The 26,139-nt window shown below is 35.7% G+C and overlaps 1 protein-coding gene across 6 annotated transcripts; it reads right to left on the bottom strand.

Annotated features, from left to right (window-relative positions):
* Window positions 1-4,677: 4,677 nt before the first annotated feature.
* LOC105838203 (5-hydroxytryptamine receptor 2B) lies at window positions 4,678-25,476 on the bottom strand. Of its 6 annotated transcripts, none has more exons than XM_036286990.1 (9): window positions 24,953-25,466; window positions 23,316-23,579; window positions 17,129-17,548; window positions 16,153-16,444; window positions 10,228-10,452; window positions 8,363-8,705; window positions 6,412-6,618; window positions 6,022-6,318; window positions 4,678-5,352 (listed from the first exon to the last, which is right to left on the bottom strand). In XM_036286990.1, exons 3-9 carry the CDS (start codon window positions 17,444-17,446, stop codon window positions 5,103-5,105), a joined length of 1,932 nt encoding a protein of 643 aa, XP_036142883.1. In that variant the 5' UTR covers window positions 17,447-17,548; window positions 23,316-23,579; window positions 24,953-25,466; the 3' UTR covers window positions 4,678-5,102. The 6 variants fall into 6 exon arrangements, with proteins under 6 accessions (XP_036142883.1, XP_036142884.1, XP_036142882.1 ...); XM_036286991.1 differs by having other exon boundaries at window positions 25,108-25,466; XM_036286989.1 differs by having other exon boundaries at window positions 17,129-17,608; window positions 23,316-25,467.
* Between the last annotated feature and the right edge of the window lie 663 nt (window positions 25,477-26,139).

The raw sequence follows: 26,139 nt of genomic DNA, 5'->3' as shown, positions 1-26,139 counted from the left end.
TTGCCTTGTCCTGTAAAGCAGAGCGGAGGTCCTGCTGCGCGCCGTTTGCGACAGACGCGGCAAAGGATGAGGGAAATGGACTAAAAGGTAATCGGGATGATGGGGTCATTCTCGGATTGATCGATCATTCCGCGGGCTCTGCGTGACGTGAAACTCGCGCGAAATGAAGCTATTGTTCCACGAGAACGGGAATAAAATCGCCCCGCTGCAAATTCGACCGCCGACTCGCCCGCTGATCCCTTATAGCCCTTTTTCGGTTCTCCGCGAAAGAATTCCTAATAAATGAAGCACGGCCTTTGAAATCCGTTCGGTTTAATTAAAGAATTCTATTCCTCTTAATCCCACGGCGAATTGCTTTTAAAATCAAAAATAGTCTTTATTGACATTTTATAATTATTCAATCTGGAAAATTAAAAGTTAAAAATTTGGAGTGATTGACAATTTGAAAGAAGTTTTAGATTTTTCCGGATGGCTAGGAATTATTAAAATTTTTATGCTCAATAGAATCGAGAATTTAAAAATTTGAACTAACTCTGCGAAAAGTAGAAATCAAAACTCTCAAGTTTATTAATTCGAGAAAATTATGTGTTTAATGCGCAGACAGAGATTTAAGGTTAAAAAAGTTTGAGAAAATGTGGTGGATTAGATTTGCGATCTATCGGCTTTTTGAATGTTTTTAGAGCTAATATTTTTGTCCAATCGTAAATTTTTAATCTGCGACTATTTTATGCGCAAGTTTAGAGCAGTGTTTGTTACTCCGAATTTATTCGACATTTTATGTACAATACGTTTAAGCTTGAGATGTTTACGAATAATGAATTTTATCGGCGCTGACTTAATGGCACGCTTGATTTTTAATTTTCCATCGCGGCAACGGCCAGTTCTCACTTTTTCCGTCGCTTTGTTATGCATTGCTGGAAATGGAGAGCTTCGGGTTAACGAGCTTCCGTGCGTTACCTATCACTTTTATCCCACGCGATTTCGCGGCCCGCTTAATCCAGGAGATACATATGGTGTACGGGGACAATGAATCACTTTTAATCTACGGATTTTCCCTTTCATCTATTTAGAGTTAATTTTTTTTGTCAATGAAAGTCGCAGACTTAAAAAGTGATCTAAAGTATATGAAAAAATTGTATAAAAATAGCTTTTCGAGAATTAACCTTTGGAAGTGCAAACTAATGAATAAGGCATCGTTGTATTAATTAAAAACTTAATTTAAAACAAACTTTTTAAAAATATCTTTTTATGCATAAAGAAAAGGTGCCTTAAAGAATGCTGAAAAAAAATTAAAAACTTGTAGCAAACGACTGAACAATTTAACTTGAAATTGAAACGAGTGAATTTGTACGTAAAAAAAAAAAATGGTGCCGGTAAGGGAGACACTCCGTACGGAAATCTGTTCTCTTCACGCGAGCCGCATGATTAGCATTTTTATATGCACCACAGCTCTTTTTAAAATCAAAAAATAATGTGTTTTTGAAAGAAGAGTATTACCGAAAATTACATTTACCTGGTTTTTTTTTTCTCCGCATAGCGAACAACGCGACAAACGCAAAGTAGATGTTTCGCCTTACGTATTACATTTAACGAATTCTTCTCTTATTATGCGCGCTCTTGTCGGGATTTTTTTTTTTATCTACGTGAAATTATGTAAATGTATTCGCATGTATTTTAAAGGAATTTTAAAAAAATGGACGTTTTATCCGTCTCCCGGCGTCGCCGTGCGACGTCGCTCGATCATTTTGACGAGCACGTCATCTCGCAGCATCCTCGCGGCGATCCAGAAATCGCAAATTGCAAACTGCGACACCGACGCCGTAATGGAGGTACCGTGTTCGCCGTTATACCATCTCCTCCAGAGAGCGTTAAACTTACTTACGTACATTACGCGCGGAACCGTCGCGTCGCGCGGAACTCGATGAATTTCGCGGCAGACGCGAAACGCGCGCTTCCCCGCGCGAGACGAGAGAGCTCGAGAGATGCGCAACGAGATGTGCAGCGTTTGCATAAGCATACAGTCGACGAATCCTTAAATGCATCCCTTCGCGTCGGAGCATGCCGTCGTGAAATTAGATTTTTATACCTCTCCATTTATACGTCAAATATTATATTCTCCCTTTAGACTTTATTCAGGATACAAATTTAAATGCAAATAGTTGCAATATCTCTTCGATACCTAAAAGATATTTGTAATCAATAATCGTTAAGAAGTTTTTTGGCCGAATATTGACTTTCCATTTTTTCCAAGCTAAAGTATAATTGCATATATGTTGCCGATAGCAATATAGAAGTTAAATATATTCTGTTAAGTTACGTCTTATTTTAATATGATGAGAATGAGCTTTTGGCGTTTTCGGTTTGGAATTGGCAGAAAGCTTGGCGTCAATCATACTTATCGATTCTCACGTTTTTTTTTTTTTAATCGAAAAACTCATAAGATTTGCATTAGCGCGATGATATTCTCAAATACATTTAGGTCGTTCCGGCTTTCATATAGAGCTGTTTGTCCTGGTGCGCAAAGGCCGGGATGCTTTTAGCCTAATTACGTGAGCCTAATGAAGGAATAAAATCAGCGGCGAGAGCGAAAGAGAGCTCGAAAGGCAACGTTCAACGAACGAATTTCCGAACGGATTACATCCGAATCTCTCCAGTCTTTTGCACCGGCGGCTGACAAATTATATGATCTGACCTCTATTTCGGAATTCCCATTATTATTATCGAGCTTATCTTTGGACTATCTTTTAAAAATACTGGCGAACGCAAAATCATGTTTGCCAATACCGGGAAATAAAATACGAAATCGAGTTACATCGAAAATCCTATGAAGTTTTCTATTTGTCGCGTGTCTCTTTGTTTTAAAGAGATATTGAATTCCGAGAAAGATGCTTTTTTGCCGAAGCTACGTTTTTCAGAATTAAAAACTAAAGTTTTGTTATGCATTTAATTTTGTTTATTCTACTTAAATTTAATATAGCGTTTTTTTTTACCATTTGTATATAGCTACCACTTACCAAATTTTTATTTAATTTTTTTCTCTTATCACGCGCACACACATTTATTAATATTAATTTTCAGAGAAATTAACTTTTTTATACTTTATTAACAAAAAATGCTTTTAACATTCCTATTTTGCATTCTATCAAATATAGTTACAATGTTCTCGCGAACTAGTTGTTACGGCGCTAAACTTTGCTTCGCAAAATCATATCCGTATCCGGCGAAATAATCTAACTATGTTGTCGAATCGACAAATGAAAATTCTTTCCAACTCAATTACGCTTCCTATCTGTGGATCGCGGATTATAATAATCGTTTGTCTTATTTTCACATGCCAACTGGGTCGAACAGCTGTCGTCAGCAACCTCGAACCCGCCAGGTGTGTTTTCGCGACAAGCGGTACTAACGTTACTCATGCAACTGTTTTTAACAAGTGGATTTTTAATATATATTTTACATCGAAATAATTTATAATTATACTTACTTTAACAGTTAAATTTTTAATATTAAAAATTAAATAATTTTAGTATTGTCGTAATCTTTACCCTCTCTGTTTTAATATACTTGATTTTATATAAATATAAATTTTAAAAAATAAATTTTGTTGTAGGCAATTTAGACATTTTCATAATTATTAGCATTTGAATTAAAATGTATTAACACGTAAAATTTAAATTTATGAAAAATAATCAAGTTTTTATGTAGCGCGTGTTTTTTTATTTTTTTTTTTAAACACATGTTTATTTAATTAGTTTTTATTGGGAAGACCTTTATCTGTCTATACATATCGAGAATATTTTAACACTTAAAAATTCGAACATTTTTCAAGTTGTTCTGAAGTTGTTCTGAAAAATTTGATTAATATTCCAATGTCAATACCGATCGAACGTTATTTTTCCAGTCGGTTGGGAGAAGTTTTTAAGCGATTAGGTCAGACTCTTTTTCTCTCTTGACAAATAAGGGATGATGGGAAATTCCCCATCGTTTATCGGCAGCTCACTTTTTATCGCCGATAAATTTTAATAAAACAGGATGATAAAATTCTCTTTACCGTCGTCATCTTGTGGACAATATGTTAGGTTGATCAGACTATCGTACGTTTGTTTATCATACTAGGGTTTATTTGGCAAATGTAAATCAATAAATGTTCTTCAGGAGTTTCCTGCTGAAGGTAAATGTTCTGCGAGAGTAGGTTATGCTTGTGTAGATAAAATTGAGCACCATTTACGACTTGGTGCAGCTTTAGCATCGATTGCTGATTATTTTAATCACAGAAAGGTTGATGAAGTAAAGAGAGAAATTGAATTATCAACGGAGAACAAATCTCTGTCTCTGAGAAATTTTGTTAGGTGGCAGTCCCAATATTTTACGTCATTTCTCAATTGATATATGTCCTGATATTAAATTTGATGGCAATATTGATTCGATTTTGTCACTATTCCTTATCATTAATTTTTTTAATAAAAGAGAAAAAATTTCTTAATTCTCGCAGAAATAATTAAGATTGCGCACAGTTATTTAAGCTTAGTGGAGCCACGAGCTTGATGTGATTGTGGCTCACAATCATTTAAAAAGAAACTCACTTTTGCTACGTTTCTTACGTTAAGTAAATGTAATTGACTGTTTTAGAAAATAAAGTCATGGAAAAAATTGATTTGCGGAAGAAAGTAATGGAGCTCGCGCTAAAATAGTAATGTTTTATTTTGTTTCCTACATAGATATCTCAATTTCATTTCTACAATAGACAATAATTAAGCAACTTTAAGAATTTGCCAACAGAAAGCTACTTTTAGCCTCTCTGTTCGATAACACTGCACAACAAACTTAAAAGCTTCCTTTTATCTTCTTGCTTGATATCAATTAGTCAGGAAACTTAATTAATCAGGTAACTGTAGGCGACTTAAGAAGAAGCAGAATTAGAATCTGCAAACTGAAATATTGCACGCATAGTTCTCGAGTAACAAACATTATCGTAGCCACTTATACAACAAACTTTATTTACATTCTATGTACATTGATTTTTCGATTAAGGGTCGGTGTTTTTTGCGAAGAGGACAAAAACAGTGTTGTGCAGTGTGATCCCCTGGGTAGCCGATGAAGATTTAATGATCGTCGATTTCCTGATCGCGTTCATGAATCAAGAAGGTATCTTGGTACAGCGAGCTTGGCGTTCGGTGCATCATCGTGACAAACGAGCTTCCCGACGCCGGGGTCGATGTAGGGTTCGGTGTTGGGGTTAGTAAGGGTGTACCTTGAAGACTGATGGCCAGTGGCAGAGCACTCGTTGTGCACAGGCCCACCGCTCCCCTTCCGCTTCCCGTGACCGAACGATATCTTGAGGGCCTCGTAGACCTAAAAGGGCGGCAATATTTTTATTACACGTATCTTTTGAAGGCCGATGGGTAAAATGGACAGATTTTTGCCTCCGGAGTTGCAAGTAAAAACAACGGTGTGTGTATAATATATAATGCCTCTATTTTTGGATATTAATAATTTTTCATATTAATGATTTTTTGATATCCTTTTTATCATGCGTAACACGAATTGTTAGAGAGGAGAACATTATCGTGTTTAACTAGCAGAAAAACACAGAATTAATATATTCATAAAGCTCAGCAATAATAATTTACGGTAATAGATGTTTAATAGCTTTATATACTGATTTTAATACTTCCCCGATAGACTAAAATATTTTGAAGATTAGAATGAGATTTCACAGTAGCTAAAAAAAAAAACCTAGTTTTACTTGCCGGTATCAAAAATCGATCCATCTTATCCACTGTTCTTTTCTCTTCTGTTTTTAAGGAAATTAAGTTAACTTAGTTGTAGCTAAAACATATTTGAGAAGAGAGAGCATAAAATGATTGAGTATAAGCATTTCTGAGAATTGTATATATTTTTCATCGGAAAATATAATAAATAACAAAATAAAATAACTTGGGCCGAAATATAAAATAATACTGCTTATTAAGACACTGTGGAAACGCTTGGTAGAAAAAGAAAATTATAATTTTGCATTACCTTGAACACTTGCACTTGAGTAAGCGAATGAACGCGGCTCGAAAGATTCTATTGAAAATGGTATAGATGATTGGATTGATTGTCGAGGACACGTAGCCCAGCCAGAGGAACGTATCCACCACGTGTCTCGGTACGGGGCACTTGGGACACGCGGCGAAGAAAATATTAAGTAGGAAGAATGGCGCCCAGCACAGCACGAAGGTGAAAAACACCAGTCCTAGAACTTTGCTGGCTTTCTGCTCGGTCGCGACCGCGTTCGCGGCCAGGGATCTCTTTTTCGTTCGGCCCGCCAGAAACCTTGAAGAATGTTCGAGGATGTGTTTTCAAGGATGTGGAATTTTTAATGCCGGAATTCTTTCGGGCCGGGGAGGGAGGGGGGGGGGGGGTTACCTGAGATTCAGCGTGGTCGGCGTGACGTTCAATTGCAGCTTCAGGGCCCGGAGGGTGAAATTCCGTGTTTCGCGCGCGATGTTCTCCGGCGTTTGGGTAGCCTGATCCACTTTCGACTTGAGCCGAGGTCCTGCGGCGGGACTTCCGGCGCCGTTCACTGCTAACTTCAAATGCGGCGTGACCTTTCTCACACCACCGCATTTGTCGCTGTTTCAATAATCAAACAAAACTTTCTAAATCCCTCAGAAACTATTCGCTATTGTTTGCTATCAGAAAACAAACAATTCTTTGCATTATTTCTAGATCTACCACTTGACCTTAATTTTCTACGCGGAAATATATAACGATCGCAATTAATTAATATTAATGAAAAACTAAAATAAACATCGCTTCGTCTATGTTACCTCGTGCAATTATTTTAAATGAAAAATTTTTACAATAAAATATTTTCATTTCCACGTAACGCGACATATTCTGTAGAGATAACAATTACAATATATTGTTTATTATATTCTGCCTTTATTTTGTAACATAACAATGTTTGCTGCATGGTTTCGTGCGCAGACTGTCGAGAGTTTACTATTAAAAATTGATACGCTGATGAAGAAAGTTAGGATCGCATTAATTCGCGGCCCTGGACTGGCCGCTGCATCGTGGCGCTTGATTTAAGATGCATAGACTCGTGGATCGTTGCCTCGCATTGATATCAGGGGTGTTGCACGCGCGATCTGCCTTGCACATAAAGCCGCGTCATAAAAACGCACATAGCTCGATAAACGATTTGCATATACAAATTTATTTAGCATTTATTCTGCTGCTTTACTTTCCTGAACATTACATAATTAAATTGTTCGTAAGATTTGACTTTCTAGAAATAATGAAAAACGTACACAGTAAAAAAATTTGTGTTAAATTTAACAGATATCGCATGTCCAAAAAAAAAAACGGTCCACAGAAATTTTTCTGTTAATTTAACATATTAAATAGCAACATAAATATTATGTTATATTTTAACATAAAAATAAATGTAAATTTTATAATTTGACATAAGTTTTATGTAACAATTTAATGAGAAAATTATGTCAAAGTAACACATGTAATATGTTAGCTTTAACATTATTATAATGTTAATGTAACATATATAACGTGTAACAATAACATATTATATATGTTATTTTAACACAATCATAACACAATACATTATATATATTAATTTAACATGTTATATATGTTAAATAATAATTATTCTGGAAATGCTGAAAAAATTTTTTACAATTGCATATATAGATTGTTCTAGGATTATCGATAAAAATTTTGTGTGTATTATTGAAACCAGTCCAATATTATAATATATATGAATGCAATCGTACTTGGTTCTCTGTTCTTGGCGACCCCCTTTTATTCACCTAATAGGTGAATCTTTTTCACGAGGAATGTGTCATCTCGGGGTAGACAGTAAAGTCCTCAAAAATAAAATGGTCCTTGTTAAAGACTCAATTATAGAGTAAATTCAACATTTTTTTTGTCAATTTTAACAGCTAAATCCTATCACCAATAATAAGGAACATATTTATTGTGTAAAATTAAAAGTACGTGCACGTTGTGTTACTTTTACACTTTTTTTTAGTTATTCTAATAATTTAACACTTTACTTGAATTAACACAACAGCAATATGTTAAAGTAACAAGCAAATATGTTAAATTTTCACATAAAAGTTTTAACCAGGATAATTTTTAACAAGAAAACACAAAATTTTTTACCGTGTAAAATTGGATTTAACATTTATTTTTGTAAATATTTCTTACACGCTTGTGATAATTACATTCTAACAAAGTGTTTGATGTCGAATTACGATAACTAGACGAAGAAAAATTTGCTTTGGTAAATTTTTCATACTAGATTTTATTTCGTAGAAGCAATGTGACTGTGTGAAAACAATTAAACTCTCACCTCTCCTTTTCCGCGCTGCAGCCGGAAGTGCGAACCTGTCTTGTCGAGGAAGTCGATGATCGCACGGCGGTGACCGCGGTGGTTGTGCTAGACGATGACGCTGTCGATGATGTCGTTTTTGTGGACGCGTATCTGCCGCCTAGCCGACGAAACTGATCGCCCTCCGGGTTCTCGGCCGCGAATCGGGCTTTTTTGCGCAGCAGCTGCACCGTCAGAACGTAAGTGGCCACCATGACGATCATAGGGATGTAGAAGGCGATCAGGGAGCCGAACACGAAGAACGCCCGGTTATTGATGACGCATACCCCCGGCCGCGGCATGATGTTTGAGGGATTAATTACGCCTGAAACAACATTCCGTCGAGATCTCGTCACACCTTGATTATCCACTTCTCTAATTAGCTGTCCGATTGAAGCTCATCTCGATTACCCGTCAAGCTTCTCCTCGGGATCTCCCGTCGAAGCGTGGAGTCCTCTCTCGAATCGTCATCGCCTAGCCGTTTATGTTACACCTCCACGAATCATTTGATATAATTGGAGCGGATTTTATTTCGGCGAAAGTTATTTCGAGCGCTTGGAAAGTCGTAATTGGATTTTCGGATGCTCCGTTTTAATGCACGCTTTGTATTTGCGCTAAAGAGCAATTATTTCCAGGAAGATGACTTTCAATTCGAGTTCTCTCCGATCCAACTTTGCGCGATTGATTCTCCATAAGGGAGTAAACGTGGAATTACAAAATTCCGGGAAATTTAGTATAACTCATCCAGTTAGAATTTCCATTGAAGCTATTTGCATTACAAGAGGTGAAAAAGAAGAATGAGTTACTCTCTCTCTCTCTCTCTCTCTCTCTATTTATCGATTAGGACGACCATCGAGAGCCTTGATAAATGTGTATTATGCCGATAAAGTATCGCGGCATCGTCACGCTTTTTCGCTCTTCATCTCGCGAGAATACAGCGAAAATTATCGGCTCATAAAAACGCCAAGTCCCTTATCGACCCGTCGGTGGTATATCGCTATCGTATTATATCTTCTCACCTTTATTCTTTCACAGTTTTCGAAAATGTAAATCAATCTATTTAGTTTTATAAATGGGAAGATTCTCTTTCGATGCATTATTTATCGTTGCTGTGAAAAATAGCGGGCGGTATATCAAAATGCGTGCAGAAGTTAGACGCGATAACGAAAAGGGAAATGGACACCGTGAAAATGAAAGGAGAAATAAACAGACGCCACGATTATCGAAGCTATTAAATTAATTTACGCTCAAGCGGCAAGTGGAAAGTATCTATTAGGTCTGGAAAACTCGATCGCTAATATGCATAATCGGTTTAGGATTAAAATTTTCCACGGGAGGTACAATGCAGTTTCTCCATAAAATAGTTCTAGAGTTTTGCGACGGGGTATGAGTAATTTGCCCCCGAAAATTTTAAAACGAGCGCCGTCGCTCACAAAGAAGTAGTGAGAGGACCCGATACAGCTCTACCATATTTATCTCAGTCCCATAATAATGAAGAACTTTAATACAGTCCTTCTGCCGCAAAGGTTAACACAATAGATAAGCACGGCGGGCGATTTATTCTGGAATAGAATTGCCGGGAATAAAGGGAATTGTATATTCTATGAGTGTGAGCAAACATGAAGTCTAGCTTCCGTTTCTCGAATACGTTTCATCTCGGGGATTGTTTGCCGATTCTACGCGTTTTCATCGCGCTCGCACTTACCCGTTTTATGAGATACGTGCTGGCCCATATCGGGGGTCTTTCTACCACGGCAGGAGATAGCTCCCCCGTAATAGGTAGCCATCGCTGATACAACGGGAGGGGGGGGGAGGGAGCGGGGGAGAAAAGGTAGTAATTTACCTACCTAACACTGTGATGGAGCTGGAGACTAGCATGGCCAGTAGCCAGACCGCGGCGATCTTGAAGCCCACCATTCGTTTCGTGGATGTGTGACGTGTCCTGAGCGGATTACGGATACCCAGGTAACGGCCGAGGGAGATGAAGCACATGTGCATTATGCTCGCCGAACACGCGAGCACGTCGCATGTCACGTATACGTTGCACCACACCACGCCGAACGGCCAATACCCTGAAAATTCGAAAGGAGACGACGAGAAGCTAGGGTGTCAAGTCAAAGCGAGGAGTCGCGTTACTTGCGATACGGCCGTCTTAGGCTGTCTGTTGTCCGGGCAAAAATTTAAGAGCTTACTCCGAAATTGTCGTACGCCCACATATTTCTGGACAAAGAAGATTACGTTACGTACACGAAAAAGATTTCGTCCATTTTCTTATAGTCGTATAGTTGTACACTTTATGTATGGAGTAATCAAGTTTTAAATAAAAATTTCCTTAAGTTAAAATTACGTGAGAAATGAAATTGCGTTACCTATTTCTGTTAAACAGTGATTTGCGCGAAAAAAATATCGTAAAATCTCACACGTTTATAAATAAAGCGTAAAGCAGCGAATATGAATTAACTTCGTTTTTCAAGTTTCAATGAGAAAAACGTTAATTAAAAAGTAGAGATAAATTTCAGCTGTATTCAAATTTCGGTCATATTTAAATCATTAAAACGTCGCGAGCAAAATATTGAATAATTTATAATTAAAATAATATTTACAGTTATTAATTGTAATAATAAACTAAAGTTTATCTCATAACATACTACTTATTCTGAAGATTTGCATGCAAGCAATTTAGTTTACATTATAGTGCATGTATGTGCGTGTAAAAAATGTATCGCAGAAAAATTAATTTTATAATTTTCTTTTTCGCTTTTTTTTTTCTTTTTATTGAGACTTATAGGGAGAAAGGATTTAGAAGAATGAGAAACATTATTTCAGGATCTTCGACTTTTGTTAGGCGCGTAGTGATGCTCTTTTATCGGTGGAGTGATAACGAGATAGCAGACTTATATAGAGGGATAAGCCTCCGTCGCATAGATGGAGAGAACACATGGGAGACGCGCGGGAACGTACGGTGCATTCCCGTGATGCGATGAATGGGCCACATCAAACGACGTCAAATGTCGGAAATGCGTGTTACACAAACCGTCACTATCCATACGGAAACCTCCCGAGCCGCCGATGTATTTTTATCGCTTCAGAGATTTGCAGGAACTCGAGGAATCCGCTGACACGTCTAGAACGTTTGAGGGCTGTGTTCATAGCTGAACTGATGCGCGATTTGATGAATGATTGCGACTTTTGGAGGTCGGATTTGCACGCGTTTTTCTGAAACGGCCCGTCTACTTATACGCGCGCGATTCACTGTTGATCATCGATTACTCGTTTATCTATTTACGTTGTTAATTAAAGAGTGGAGCGAATGAATATATAATATTTACATAAACTGCTATACACGAAGTCAAAATTTTTCTTCCGTTTTGATGGCGTATATTAATCTAAATTGTGCTTTTCTTTAGATTAAAAAGTTTTGTTAAACACTTCGCAGACTCTGAACTTTTTGTATCACTCGATATGTAATATTTCATTATCGAGATACGTTTACTTAGTAAGAATGAAACCTGAAACTTTCGGAATACAACGAAATGTAACATTTCGTATGCAATCTCCCAATGTTATTTCAGGTATTAAACAAACGTTGAACGATTACACCATATGATGATGAATTATTCAAGCAGCGATTTGCGGAGCAAAGATCTGATAAAGTCAATAATGATTTAGACATGTGGATCAATAATTAATTTCTCGCACACATAGAGATTGAAATGATCTGCGATAGATTATCGACTGCGAAACAACAGCCTTGACAATTTTATTATTCCGTTTTACGAGAAGTGCCCCGTTTTCATCATATCGAATTTCCCATTATGCAAATTCTAATGCTGTAACTATATAGATCAGAATGAGTGTTGTTTAACGAGTCGAACGAACCAGACATCGCGAATACTTCAAAGCGCAACTTCTCCCTTTAATCCACTGGCATGGATACTAACCCAGTTAAAATAATCAACTTAATCCGTCGTCTTTTAGTATAGTGCGCGCACTCGTTGCGAGAATTAAGGCGAGAAGCGCAGAATTTCTGAGGACGCATAGTAACCCCAAAAATTTGCATAGTCGCATTATATTAAGATCTCCTCAGAGACTACGTTGCGAGGAATTTCATTAGTAACAGATTAAAGCACGGCTTGATGAACAGACATACTGCAATAAAAGCCTAAAACACACGCGAGAAAAAGGGAAGAGGGCACGCGAGGAGAGCAAGAATGAATAAAACGAGACTGCACTAGTTTCACAGACAACTCGAAATGACATTCAAGGTGATTTGGCACGCGCAAATCTTCCATGTAATATTTACACATTCAACATTGGGTAGAACGGGGTTTGAATAACAACTGAAATTTAAATTATAAATATAGATTGCAAATTACATTTATAATAATTATATATCGTTGCATATCCGACTAACTTGTGAATATCATTGTTTAACATTAAAATAGAATTGAACCAAACTCTAAATCCAAAAGCATAAATTTTAAAATAGAAACAAACCACGAAAAAACGTAAAAAGAACACGAATAAAATTGAAATAAAAATGAAGAAAAAAATTTGTAAGAAAAATTCTTACATCTAAAAAAAAAGATATCATGAAAAATTCTTTATCGCGATGTTACACGTATTAATAATTTATTAAGATAATTTATAAAGAGATGCTTCGATTATTATTATTGTTGCTGTTGTCGAGTCAACATGCTGTTTTCTTTCATTTCTTTATTATTTTGAGAAATTAGCGGCGGAAACTTTGCGGGCTTCCCCGGAAATGCGCGAGGAAAGAAATGGAAAGGGAGTCACCGATAGTTCGCGCGTGAAGGCGCGAACGCCACTGAATACGAAATATTCGCATATCTCCGAGGCGACGAGTTTGCCAATTTTCAGCCACAAAGGCCCCGTTACGCGCCGATGCACATCGCCGTAACAAGGTGCATACGCGCCGGGTTGCACCGCCACCACGTATGTATGTACGTGCCCGCGATGCACTTCCTGCCATTTTCGCGGCACACATTCGTAAAAATATGAAAACAAACGTCGGAAATAAACCGCCTAACTTAACGAGTGTAACAAGCGAGCGGAAAAAAGAGCGCAAATTTTTACATTTTCGATGATTTCAGCACGTTTGTCCCGTCTGGAATATCGATGTGGCTTTGACGCTATTTCATCACAATAGTTAATTAACTGTTAAAATAAAAGCACAATTGATAATAATAAAGTGGCGGATAAAATCGAGATAAATAATACTTGTGAAATAATTTCAAAAAGCATTTAATATTTATTGTTTTATTGCGTGCCTCTTTGTAATTTTAAATACTAAAAAAAAAATAGATTTACTTTTCAATTAAAATTAAAGGCAACGTGGAAACATACACGCTGAGAGTTGTGTTGAATTCATAAATTACCATGTAAAAATAATTATAACTGTTAGAAGTGTCTGTCTTTACAAATTTTTTTCAAACAGTCAAGCTTGAAACTCGTCAACCTTTATTGCAAAATATGATATTTTGGCGGGGTTTGAAACAAACCTTTTCATTTAAGTTTTAGAGGAAATGAATTTGGAAGAAATTTGGAAAATTAAAGTGAAAAAAAGGTGTACATTTTTAATAGTTACGATTATATTTTTACACTGTTATTGGTCAGTTAAAACGGGTACTTTTTTTATTTTAGTTGCGAAATAAATGCATTTTTTTAAACAAAAAAATTAATTGTAATATAATACAATTAATTATTGAATAATTATTTTATTAAGACTATGTATCGCTAACAAAGTCCGAGGACACAGTCGAGATGAATTTTGAATGATTTACGATGGATAGGCGTTATTGGAGATAATTGTAGGCTGTCAACGAGCCGACGTAGATTGGACACTCGAAAGTACTTAATCGCCATACGGCGTGCTTCGTTGCTCGCAGTAATTTCAGTCGAAACGCGAATTAATTAGCGCCATAATCACGGCACCTCGTAATAGGATCAAGGACGTCGCGAATTATTAAATGTAATGCCGCTAATGTAATCTTGGTTACTAATCTTTAACGCTAGTATTTTCCATTGTATACAAGATATTTTTAGTGTGCAAAATAACCACATTATTTTTTTATACAGCGACCACATTATATTGGACAATGTAAAGTAATGTTAACGGATAGTTAACATTAATACCTTCCGGTTTTAGAAATTTATCTTTAAAATGTTGCTAATTTATAATATGTGTGCGCATAATTCTGTTTAAAAAGTTTTTCACATATTTCTTAAGTATTAAGGGATTACGGAGACTAACGGAGTTTTCTTGCATAATCAGAGACTCACTTTCAACATTATAAACTTAAAAAATTTAAGTTCATTAGGTTAAAGTTTGAAAAGGGGGAAAATTTTAGGATTTAAGTCTATCTTATGAAAGCTGAAAGTGAAAAGTTAGGTCGTTTTAATTTTATTGATATGGAAATTGACAATTTTTACTGAAAAAATACGGGAGACCCGGGGACATCGGCTGTGAATGTTTTTTTTTCTACGCCAACGCAACTAGAGAAAATTTCGCGAGTCTCGTGTATTACGAAAACGTCGAAACGATGGAGCTGGAAAACGCGAGCGCTTTTATATTTCAATAGCATTAGATGCGACAATCTAAGAAGATGAAGGAAATGGGTGCACTAGATGCCTCGACAGGGTTTCATATTAACGACTTGATGGGATCGAATAGCGAATGGTGTTGTCGTCGCTGTTCCGGATTTTAAGTTCTAAGAATCTAGATGTGCGCCTGGAAATTATTCCTTTCAGGTCGCGGAGCAAAAGCTGTCTCGTTCGCGAGATAAACGAGCCGCGACGATGAATCCGCTAATGCCTCGCGTGTCGCCGGCGCGTTTCGCGTGAAGAATGGAGCACGAGCACGTGACGCGAAAACTTGGTAAAGAGTCGTCCCTCGACAATGGGCAGGTGCGAGGAGGACGAGGTCGACCAACTGTCCCTAGGAGAAGGGATATTCGTTTGTACTTTGTTGTAAATTTATCTGTTATAGATCATCCTGTTGTTAATGATTTGTTTCTCACTGGAGAAACAATTTTTAATTAACAGATAATAAATTTATTTCCCTCTTAAAATTAGGCAACTTTCCCGTACACGTACCACTCTCAATGTTAACAATTAGTCTTTAGTCCGCGTAACGTTGTTGAAATTACCGATTAGGTTTTGTGAACGATTGCAGTTATGAATTTAATTAAGATTAATCGCTGGGCAATTGGAGCAATTATCTTAGGAAAACTTGGCGACGAAGGTCGTAAGATCGGGAAGAGGGAAAGAGAGAAAGAGCGTAAGCGCGCTGTGGTGTGGGCCTATCGCGCGTGCCGTCTCCCGTTTCCACATTGTTCGACTACAGTAGTAGTACCGCGACGTCTTAAGCTGCGGATTGTGTTACGGGCGTAATCCGATCCTGCGCGCGTCGCTACGCAGGCCCCCTCTAAAATTCCGCCCCGGTAATACGCACTGTTCCACCGTGCGCACCCATTATTCGCGGCACTCGGCGGAAAAGCCGCAGAGATCATTTTCCCTCCCCGTCCGAATTACTCCCGTGTCTTTTTCCCCCCGTGTTTGCCCAGCCTCTTAAAGCACCCCGAGAAGATAGTTGAAAATATTTTTCACGATATATTTCACGTCACTCAATTTAAAAGCGTTTCACAAAGTCGCAAATTAAAAGGGGGGGGGAAAAAAAACTATCAAAGGAAAACTATTAAAAATTTGAAGATTAAAAGAGAGCAGGAAACGAGTCTCTCCAAGGCACTCACCCAGGAAACCAGGTATGGCGCCCAGAGGCATGACGAAGAGGCTGACGAGGAGATCGGCTACGGCCAGCGACAGCAGGAAATAGTTCGTCACATTGTGGAGCTTCCTGTCGAGCCCCACCGCTAGACAAACCAATATGTTTCCTAATCCACCGGCGACTATGAATACCGCGACGAACAGGAAGCTCCAGTCGAAGCGGCGCGCCTTCGTTCCCGCGCCGGCGATCCTGGATCGTGGCGCGCAGGACACGGCTAGATCCTCGGCGATGCTGTCGGCCGGCGAGCATTCTAAAATCTAAAAAACAAGCGGATATTTATCGTTCGCCGTGCACGAGATGGATCGCTGGAATTTTAAAGGTGTCAAAACGGAAGGTAACAATTTCTAAAACGTCGCGTCGTCCCGGATTTGAAATATCGCCCCTGCGAAATGAAGATCCTTACATGTCAACCCCCTTGGACGGAAATCGAACAACTTTATCGCTCCGAGGGAAATGTTCAACTGACTAGATATAATTTGAGATTCAAGAGAGAAATCTCAACAAGGATATTCGAGATTTTTCAATCCTCGCAGATTGTTAATAACATAGAGATTGAAAACTCTTGAAAATTTTAGACATTTTGAAATTGTATTTTCTAATAAAACAAAAATTTTGTTTCACTTTTATTAGATTTCAATCTCTTCGATATTTGAATCTTTGCGTTATTGTATTTAGAAAAATTGAGAAGCTCGTACTTTTGGATTTCGAAAGCTAAATTTTCGGTTATTAAAGATTTATATTTTATCTCTTCCTGAAAATTTTAAATTTAAAATTTTTGGACTTCTTAAAATTTCTAAAAACACTTGACTAATTTAATCCCGAGTGTTCTTTGTATAACATTTTCAAACTCTCGCGAGTTGAACTATGCAGATTTTGCATCCTCAACATCCTTGAAAATTTCCATACTTTAATGTCTTCAGTCACTCTCGAAGGAAACTTACTTCCTCCTCTATGGACGTTACATTGCAGTTCCTTATCGGTATCCTGGATAGAAATACGCCTTCAATACTCTCGAGGCCGTTGAGGATCAAGGATACGTTGACGTTACAACTCGCATAATCGCAAGGTGTACAAAAAAGCGTCATCGAGGAAGCGGTGAAAGTTCCTTTCCCGATCGCGGTGCAAAGGTGATCGAATCCGTCGGAAACGATGTCGCACTTCTCGGCGCAGCCCAATAGAGTGTCGTTGCAGGACACCTGGTGCAGCAGCGTCGTCCAGTTACTGGCCCAAGATGTCAAATTGCCCTCCGGGACCAGCATGACGAGCCTCGATAGAGTCCTCAGGATTAATACCTCCAGTCACGATCGATAACACGGATACGTGAGGTCCTTGTGCCGATTCCAAGTATTCTTGAAGATAATCTGAAGAAATAATGTGACTCGCTGTGCCTGTAATCTCGTTGTAAAAAATTAAAAAAAGATCTAAAAAACAATACATTAAATTAAGCATGCAATTTAATTTGTTTCCTTTTAAAATTCAGAAATCAGAATAATTTTTAATTTGCTGAAATTTGTCTCATAGACTGTCTTTGCGTACATTTGTTTATATACTCTAATTATAATATATTTTTTAAGTACCCGAGAAAAAATTGATATTAGTATGACCAGATGTAAAAATATATGATTAGATACGAAAAGATCTAATAATATTTAATCATATATAATCTAATCCGATTTGGCGCGATGTGATCATATATAATCATAAAAATATATAATTAGATATGAAGAGATTTAATAATATATGTTTTTTATATGAATTATATAATAGGTATTATATATGATTATATAAAATACATATATTATTAGATCTTTTCATATTTAATTATGTATTTTTATGATTATATATGATCATATTGCACTAATTTACGGATTTGATTATATATGATCATATATTATTAGATTTTTTCATATCTAATTATGCATATTTACATCTGATCATATTAATGTCCATTTTTTCTCGGGTAATTTTAAATAATAATTTAAATGATGAAATAAATATAAATTGTTGCGCATTATAAATGATATTTGAAAATCTGTAACGCAAAATATTTTAGTCTCCAAGTATCTCGATACAAAATGAGCTGGTTTGAAATAAGCTTATTTTGTGGATTAATTTTTCAGTGATAGCGTTTCGTTTTACCCGTTCCCCTTTTAATTATCGGAGATCACGGAAATAGGCTTTGTCATCAGTTTCTTTATCGTCAGAAATTCACAGCGATTACAAAGTGAGGAGAGGAAAAGAGAGCGGTTATTTGTTGCGCGTTGATTGCGGGTAGAATCTTACGAACAAAGCGACACGCTCTTTCTCCACAAACAAAGGCACCGGCTCGACGGGTCGGCTCATCGGCGGGACATCGATAAATGTGTAAGATCGGACGCGTGCGATCTGCGATCCGCTCGGATATTTCCACAGACGGGTTACAAAAATGTCAACCCCCTTTGGAGCCGCTATTTATTTGCCCAGACCCCATCGGTCGGATTAACTGACGTGCAGAGGGTATCGACAGTCGTGTTCTCTAGCGACAATGCTGATCCCCGAACAAATTGCTACTTCGGCAAGCTTGCCTGTCAATGACGTACCGGCGCATGTTATTCGGGTTCATCCGTTACGAATATGGAAACTAAATTCTCGACGGGAAATGAATTTTCTTATCTTTTCTTTAATATTTCGTATTTCTGATAATTAACTCCTTTTTAATGGATTTTTTTAACAATCCTTCCTTCGAATTATTCTAAATTTTGAATTAAACAACTTACAATTAATGAGTAGAACGAATCGTACACTGTGAAAAAAATAATTGATTCAACGAAACGTTTAGTTGCGGGCTGCCAACACAAGATATACTTAATGTAACAATATTTGCTGTTAACGCAAGTGCAATGATGTTGATTGAACTATGTATTTATATTGCAATACCACACAGAAAAAAAGAATATTCTTGTTTGGACAATATCTCCAGTTTCAAAACGGAAATCTTGAAATGAGATTATATCGCGTTAAATCAAAAAGATTTACTTGAATGAAGATTTATTTCAAAATTTTATATAGTTTAACCAAGAAAATAATATTTTTATTATTTAAGAATAATTTTCTTGAATGGAAAAGAAAATATTGGATAGAAAATACTACATGTTTAAATCGAAGATTATAATTTTCTTAGAATATAATTATCAAAACAATTATATCATATTTTTAAAATAATACTTATAGTGTTGAAATAAGACTATAATATCTTGAAATTCAAGATTTTCAAATTCTTCTAAGAAGATTATATATTGTTGCTTGTATATGAAACAGGGATCGCGTTAATTTGAATACATAAGTTTCAATTTGAGAGTAATTCTTTTTCCGTGCATATATTGTTGTGTTAAATATATTTTTCGTTGGCAGCCTGCAACAAAAAAAATTTTGTTGAATCAATTACTTATTTTTTTCTCGCTGTATGTACCGTACAAGTTACAAATGTATAACGTACAGTTATTATTCATTTGTACGAATTATATATTTACATGAATTACTTGAAACTTAAGATTGGTATCGCAGATTAGAATCGCCGGAGTGTATTTCTGGAGTCCGTTTATTTGATCTGAGCTTTGGAAATTCGTTTGCGCCAACTAGTATTTTGTAATTAGCGTAATTAAAGCGGTTATCACGAGCGTAGAATTTTACGAGCAAAACCTGGCAACCGATTTCCTGTTTCCCAGAAACGAAGATACAGCTTTTCGCCGAGTTTACGCGGAAAGTTGATAACGATACATTAATGCAGGGCATGAATAATAAAGTTGATGCATTAAAGCCGTGACGGAATATTGCGACGCGCGCAAGAGTGCTTGATCTATTTATACCTAAGAAAGTTCGCATATCGTAATATTCCGCATATAAAAATAAACGTAATCCCTGCATGACCTGCACGTAACACGTGTTACCGTAAAGCCAAATATATGTGCCGCCATGTATCGTTTTGCTTATCTTAAATATGTATTCATAACCTCCAACGATATTTACAGATATTTATAGACCAGGATATCCAAAATTAAGTGAGACATTACAGAAATTACTTCATGACAGTATAACGACAGCATAATTAATTGAACATTATTTTATTTATTAAATATTATTACATTATTTATGCTGACATAAATCGGACGTAAATCCTGAAAATTTTAATAATGATAATTTTGATAATGGTTACATGCATATATATATTTTTTTTAGCTAATCATTGAAAGACATATTTTACAAAAAAATATTTACCGCGAGGCTCTTGCGCGCGGTAATTCGCAATTGAGGGGGAGTTTAATTTCAAAATTGCATTCGGGCAGCACTTTTCGATCGTGCAAGAAGCTGAAGCGCGGCGTCCTAAGTGACTTGATCCGCGAAAGTGCATCACAGGGTTGAAGTGCATCACGCTGGCACCGATGTGCCCGCACCAAAACGAACGCGGGTTAACACGCGTTCGAGATCGAGACCGATGGGAGAGAATGGGAGATGCGGATGTAATTTATTAGCGGTCCCGCGTGGAAAGTGACGCGGCTTCACAATGACTGGTGACACCTCTAAGGCCAATGACAGCGCGCTCCGAATCATTGGAACAATCATTAATTCAGTCCGAGATGTAGGAGATGTTCAATTAACAGATTGTTTTATTACTAAGCCAAAGATTATTGCTCTTGTTGTCTACTCATTAGCATTTGAACAAGTATAATATTTATTACTACGTTTATGTTTAGATAAATTTTCTTTTTTATTTTGAGCACGGCTTTGTGCTCTGTAAATTTGTTCTCCATTAAGGCATTAAAGTTAGAAGCATTCTAAATGTTAATATATAAAAAAATAAGCAGTGCAGTAAATTTATTATCATTTATTTATTTGCGAAATTTAACACAAAATGATTAAAATCGCATCTAATAATTGCCATTTTATTTCTCTTTCGTTTAACCTTTGTGATCTTATTATAGTTTATTGACCAACTGAAATCAAACATTAATATCGAGTATTTCATTACCGTGAAAGAACTTATTTTGACCTTTATAAATTTGCCACAAATACCGATTGATTTAAATTTCCGATTTCAATTATCAATGAAAAATATTTATTCGTTGTTCTCATAATTCACTGCGAAATCAATTTTCAGTGCGTCAATGAAATTTGACTAATTGCAGTTATGCTTCTATCGTTGATAAATATTTGTCCTGCGAATTTGTTAAAATTTATAAAAAGAACGAACATTTTATATAACTAATCAATTGTAACTGATTAAATAATAAAGTCAAGACAAGAATTTCTTTATTCAAAATGTTATATTTTTAACTTCCAGGATTCCTCGGTTCTTAAATAAATAACTAGGTTTGTCTTTAATAATACACGTGGCGCTTTAATAATCGATCCTCCCAGTAGAAAGACGCAAATTAATCGCGATGTTTTACGTTAATTTTTCCGTAGGGGAAAGAGAACGGATCTTGAGAAAGGTCGACAGTAATTCAGTTATTTCCGCTTTCCACGAATAAAAAAAACCGGAAGTTATGACTGGTTTTATAGAATGTATTGTTTCAAATTTAACACTTTGTTTTTTTATTGTTAAAAACAAAAAATGTGTAATGTACACAGGTCAAATATTATACGTTAGAAAAGATTAAAATTTTTTAGTAGTCAAAAATGAAATAAAAACTAAAATACAATTAGATTTGGAGAACCGGAGAGAATATTTTTTTATAAATAATGTAAAAAATGTATAATTTTTGTAATATAACTTATTATTTATTTAGCCATATAATTACGGTTATTTTGTGCGTTAGTTCGTCATTTTATTAATTTTTTAATTTTTTTCTTGAATAAGTTAATCGGCTTTGATTTGAAAAATGTGGATAAGGCGATTCTAACAGCTCTCACAAAGCTTTTTCATCGTAAGAAGCGCTCCAATGATCATAAAAGATGGCTCAACGAGGCAAATACGGAGAAAGAGGAAATACTTTCTATCCTAATTCTTTAATTTGCTGTTGCATCTATTTCGCTGTGTGCGAATATTGTTACAAATCAAATTCGGTTAGAAAAAAGAATTTAAAAAACTTATAATATGTAATAATATAAATAAGTAGATGAATGTGTGTCATAGAGAGAATGTGACCGTGAATATATCATTAGATAAATAATAAATTATATTAACGAAATTACATATTTTTTACATCACATTTATAAAGACGACGTTACTTTCCGACCTTCGTGATACAAAGTAAAGTAAAAGAAAAAAGAAAAAAAAAAGATAAAAGATAAAGTATTTTTTTTTTTGTTATATGAGAAGCACCAGAGTGAATCACAGTCGAAAGAAGATAAAGATGATTCGTTTTCTACTTAAAAAATGGGGCGATATTAAAGCAACAGGTCTCGGGTTGTCGTACGCGATTCAGCTAATAAAACGTTGGACTTCCGCCGAATGTAAACGGCTTATGGGACAGCTCTGGAGTAGCCGCGGTATTGCAACGAGATCAATAGTTTCATCTCCTCGATAAAGGGATAGCGATTAATGAGAGTCTCGCGCGTAGATGCGGCTAATCGAATTGCATCTATGTAAGTGACGGCACTTAAAAATCACGCCCCAACGGCGAGAACTTCTTTCTTCGCAAAATCTAAATGACGCACGCTTAGCTTACCCCAGATTCTTTTAGCATCCTTCAATAGATTTTTATTAGCATCTTGAATCTTAGAGGTTTCAGTTTCGCTTTTAGCTTGAATGAAGATTCTGACGAGGACTTAAATAATAATTCCAAGAATAATAACTGTAAAAATATACTTAATTTATATTTCAGATGTAATGATATTTAATGAAATATCTGAAAAAGAAGGATAAAATATTAAATATTGCATTTTTAACAAAATTAAATATACTTTTTTTTAAATTAAAGAATTTCAAGAAAAAAATTATGTCGTATTGTCTAAATAAAATATATCAAAGAATTTATAACGGAAAAGAAATTGATCCTAAAATATTGCTACGTTATTTTTATATCATTTTGTTTTATTTGATAAGTTTACGGCAAAATAAATATAAATCTGTAACGAATAAAATCTGTGAACCAATCGTGAAAGGAAATAGTATATTGTATTCGATCGATTTTACACGATTGCACTTACTTTTCCAATTTCTGCTGTTCGCGTCTCGACTCCATTGATGCTCTCGTTTCGTTGTCGGTACAGTTTGTCCATTGTCCGAACCACATCAACACACACTCGAGAGAGAGAGAGAGACACTTCTCACTTTCTTTGCGAAATTTTCACTCGCGTTTCATATCAAATCGAGATTGTTCTCTTCCTTCTTCGAATCTGCCGACATTCGCAGGAGGCAAGAGAGATAGATGTTTATTCACTTGTCTACAAGCTATTATCCCCATCCCTTTTCTGAAATTTTATTTGATAAATTGTGATTTATTAAATGTTAGCCGTTTACGAAAGAAATCCTGCATTTATGAAGTTTATCTCCCGCAGATTTTCTGAGGGACTCCGGGTGAAACAATTTCCGCCAAAAATGTCAAGTAGAAAAGCTATCGAAGGTCAGATGAGTCACGAGGTGAATTTTCTTTGGCGTTAGATGTATGCGGAAAGTATTTTTGTTTTAGTCTTTTAGTTGCAAATTTTCTGACAAAAGGATTGATTTCTAAGACAACAAATTTAATAAGAAAATAATGTAACATATTGAATGAATTACGACTTTAAAAAAAGTAGTGCAAATGATAATTTTCTTTAATAATTTTTTTTTTACACGTTATCAAAAATTCAACATTATTAAGCTTATCGTGCCCTATTAAAAAAAATTATTTAATTAAAACTTATGGACGAACTCTCAAAAGCTTAAGTACATATTTGAAGGTTTATAATTAAAGACTTAATTGCCAGTATAATTTAGTTTATATATGGTATTAAGATTATTAATTTTTGCAAAGAATCTGTTGATTTGAATTTCAATGTTACGTGTCATCTTCAGGCTTACGAAACTCCTATGAATTTATATCATATCTAATCTATCTCACGCTCTTCAATATCCAAAATGAATTCGGCCGATCGGGTTTATTAAATCTCGTCTGGCTCGCTCGATATTTGAATAGCAAAGTAGCGCAATTCTACCGACTTTTTATACGCGACAGCTTGAAAAGCTCGAGATCCGAATGAATCTCGGTGAATCAACAACGAAATTGTTAATCACAAAAATCGAAATACATTAGACTGGATAGTTATTGTTGTATCTATATATTTGCAGTATTAATTAAGATTCGTATAAAAATTGTCAATGGTATAAGTAATGATTGAAGTAATTGGTACGATTCAATTATAATGAAAATTATTCGTTAAAAATCCAATAGACTTTAATTTAAATTTATTTTAATTTACATATAAAAAATGGACCGAGAATAATTTGTATCACTTTTTATTTGGAGTACGAGAAACTTTTATTAGATTTTACAACATATAAAAATTCAGAAAAAGCTCGTGAGTCTGACGAATTCAACGTGAAAATCGAGAGTGTCATGAAACTCATCTTACGCACTTATTGTGTAAATAACGCCAATCAAAATTACCATAACAAAGGATTAGCTAATCTCTTTAAAAACAACTCGTTTAATGCAGCGATCGGTTGTCTTGTTCAATTCAGTTCGGCTTTAATATGCTTCGCAAAACTTTCAATAAAGTAATTTTATCTTGTTATATTCACAAGATAATAAAATTGATAACCAATGTAAATAATGTAGATATTTTATTATTAAATTAGAACGTACGGAAGTTTGGAGGGTTCGAAGAAGTCGATGAATCACTAATGAGCTCTCAAATATTATAATCCAAAATTATTAAAAATTTCTGACCAAAACGTTCTCTTACTTTATATATTTATAGTGCAAATAAACTTTTAAAGATTTTTGAAGATTACTATTACATGCAAAAATTATTTGTACTCCTTGAAACAAGTAATGTCTCTTCGTAGCAATTGTTTATCTCCATACTCATTAAAAATATAATTCATCGAAAAGTATTGATTGCAAGTTGAATTCAACTTTGATATAAGACTCTCCACTAGATATATACAATTTTTTCACATGGTAACAAAATAAGCGACGCGACAATGAGATGACAGTCTGGGGTACACGATGCTCGCGCTCGGACCGCGCGAATCATACTGAAAAGGAAGCTACGGAGGCTGCGTGGTGAGAGATGAAAAGAGACGAGCGGGATGGAAGCGAGACGGAGAAGCGTTAAAATTTGCCACCCGGTATCTACTATCCCGTATCTCCTCCCCTTTACTATTTTTTCTTTTATTTTTCTTTCGTTTCCGTTTCTCCCCCCTCTGCCCGTGCCCTCCCACCCTTCTTTCCATTATCGCGAACTTTTCCTTATCTTTTTATGGCAGCCCGATTTCTTCCTTTCTGCCGCGTAATTCTTCCGGTTTTGTCGTGTTGTGGATGTGTCCTCGCGCTCGTTTTTTCCTCTGCTTTTGTTTCTTCATTTTTTCCGCTTCATACCACGCGATTTATGACTAGAATTTTCGACGAAGGATGACTAAATCTGAATAAAGTTTCTACGTGAATGAGATGGCGAATTTACCCTTGGTTCAGCTCCGATCCCCTTTCCATTCCGTGGTTGGCAAATTACTTCGGAAACCGCTAGAGATTCGAATATCTTCATTCTTCATGCTCAAGTTAGTTTCGAAGTTAAAATTATTTGTGGTAGTTGCTCAAATTGCTTCAGAATTATTTATTATATCACATTACTATCTATTTAATTTTATATTATTTATCAATTTAATTTAACGTATTAATATTAAACTTGCTAAAATATTAATACTTATTGTCCGAACATTTAAAACATTTATGTGTACGTATTAATTTTCTTGCATTTTATATTATTTACATTTAAGTATATACATGTAAGTATTTACATATAAATACTTTTATAAGTGCAAACAACATAC

This window comes from Monomorium pharaonis, chromosome 5, assembly GCF_013373865.1.
Source record: "Monomorium pharaonis isolate MP-MQ-018 chromosome 5, ASM1337386v2, whole genome shotgun sequence".
In the NCBI taxonomy this organism is placed as follows: Eukaryota; Metazoa; Arthropoda; class Insecta; order Hymenoptera; family Formicidae; genus Monomorium; species Monomorium pharaonis.
The sequence above is the reverse complement of the archived record's forward strand: the minus strand, read 5'-3'. Positions and strand labels throughout refer to the sequence as shown.

Coding starts and splice junctions, on each gene's coding strand:
- LOC105838203 (XM_036286989.1), bottom strand. CDS start 17,446: ATGCTGGTCCCGGAGGGCAATTTGACATCTTGGGCCAGTAACTGGACG. Junction 6,619..8,362: donor TGCAGCGCGGAAAAGGAGAG/GTGAGAGTTTAA, acceptor TTATTGAAACAG/CGACAAATGCGGTGGTGTGA. Junction 5,353..6,021: donor CTCAAGTGCAAGTGTTCAAG/GTAATGCAAAAT, acceptor CCGCCCTTTTAG/GTCTACGAGGCCCTCAAGAT.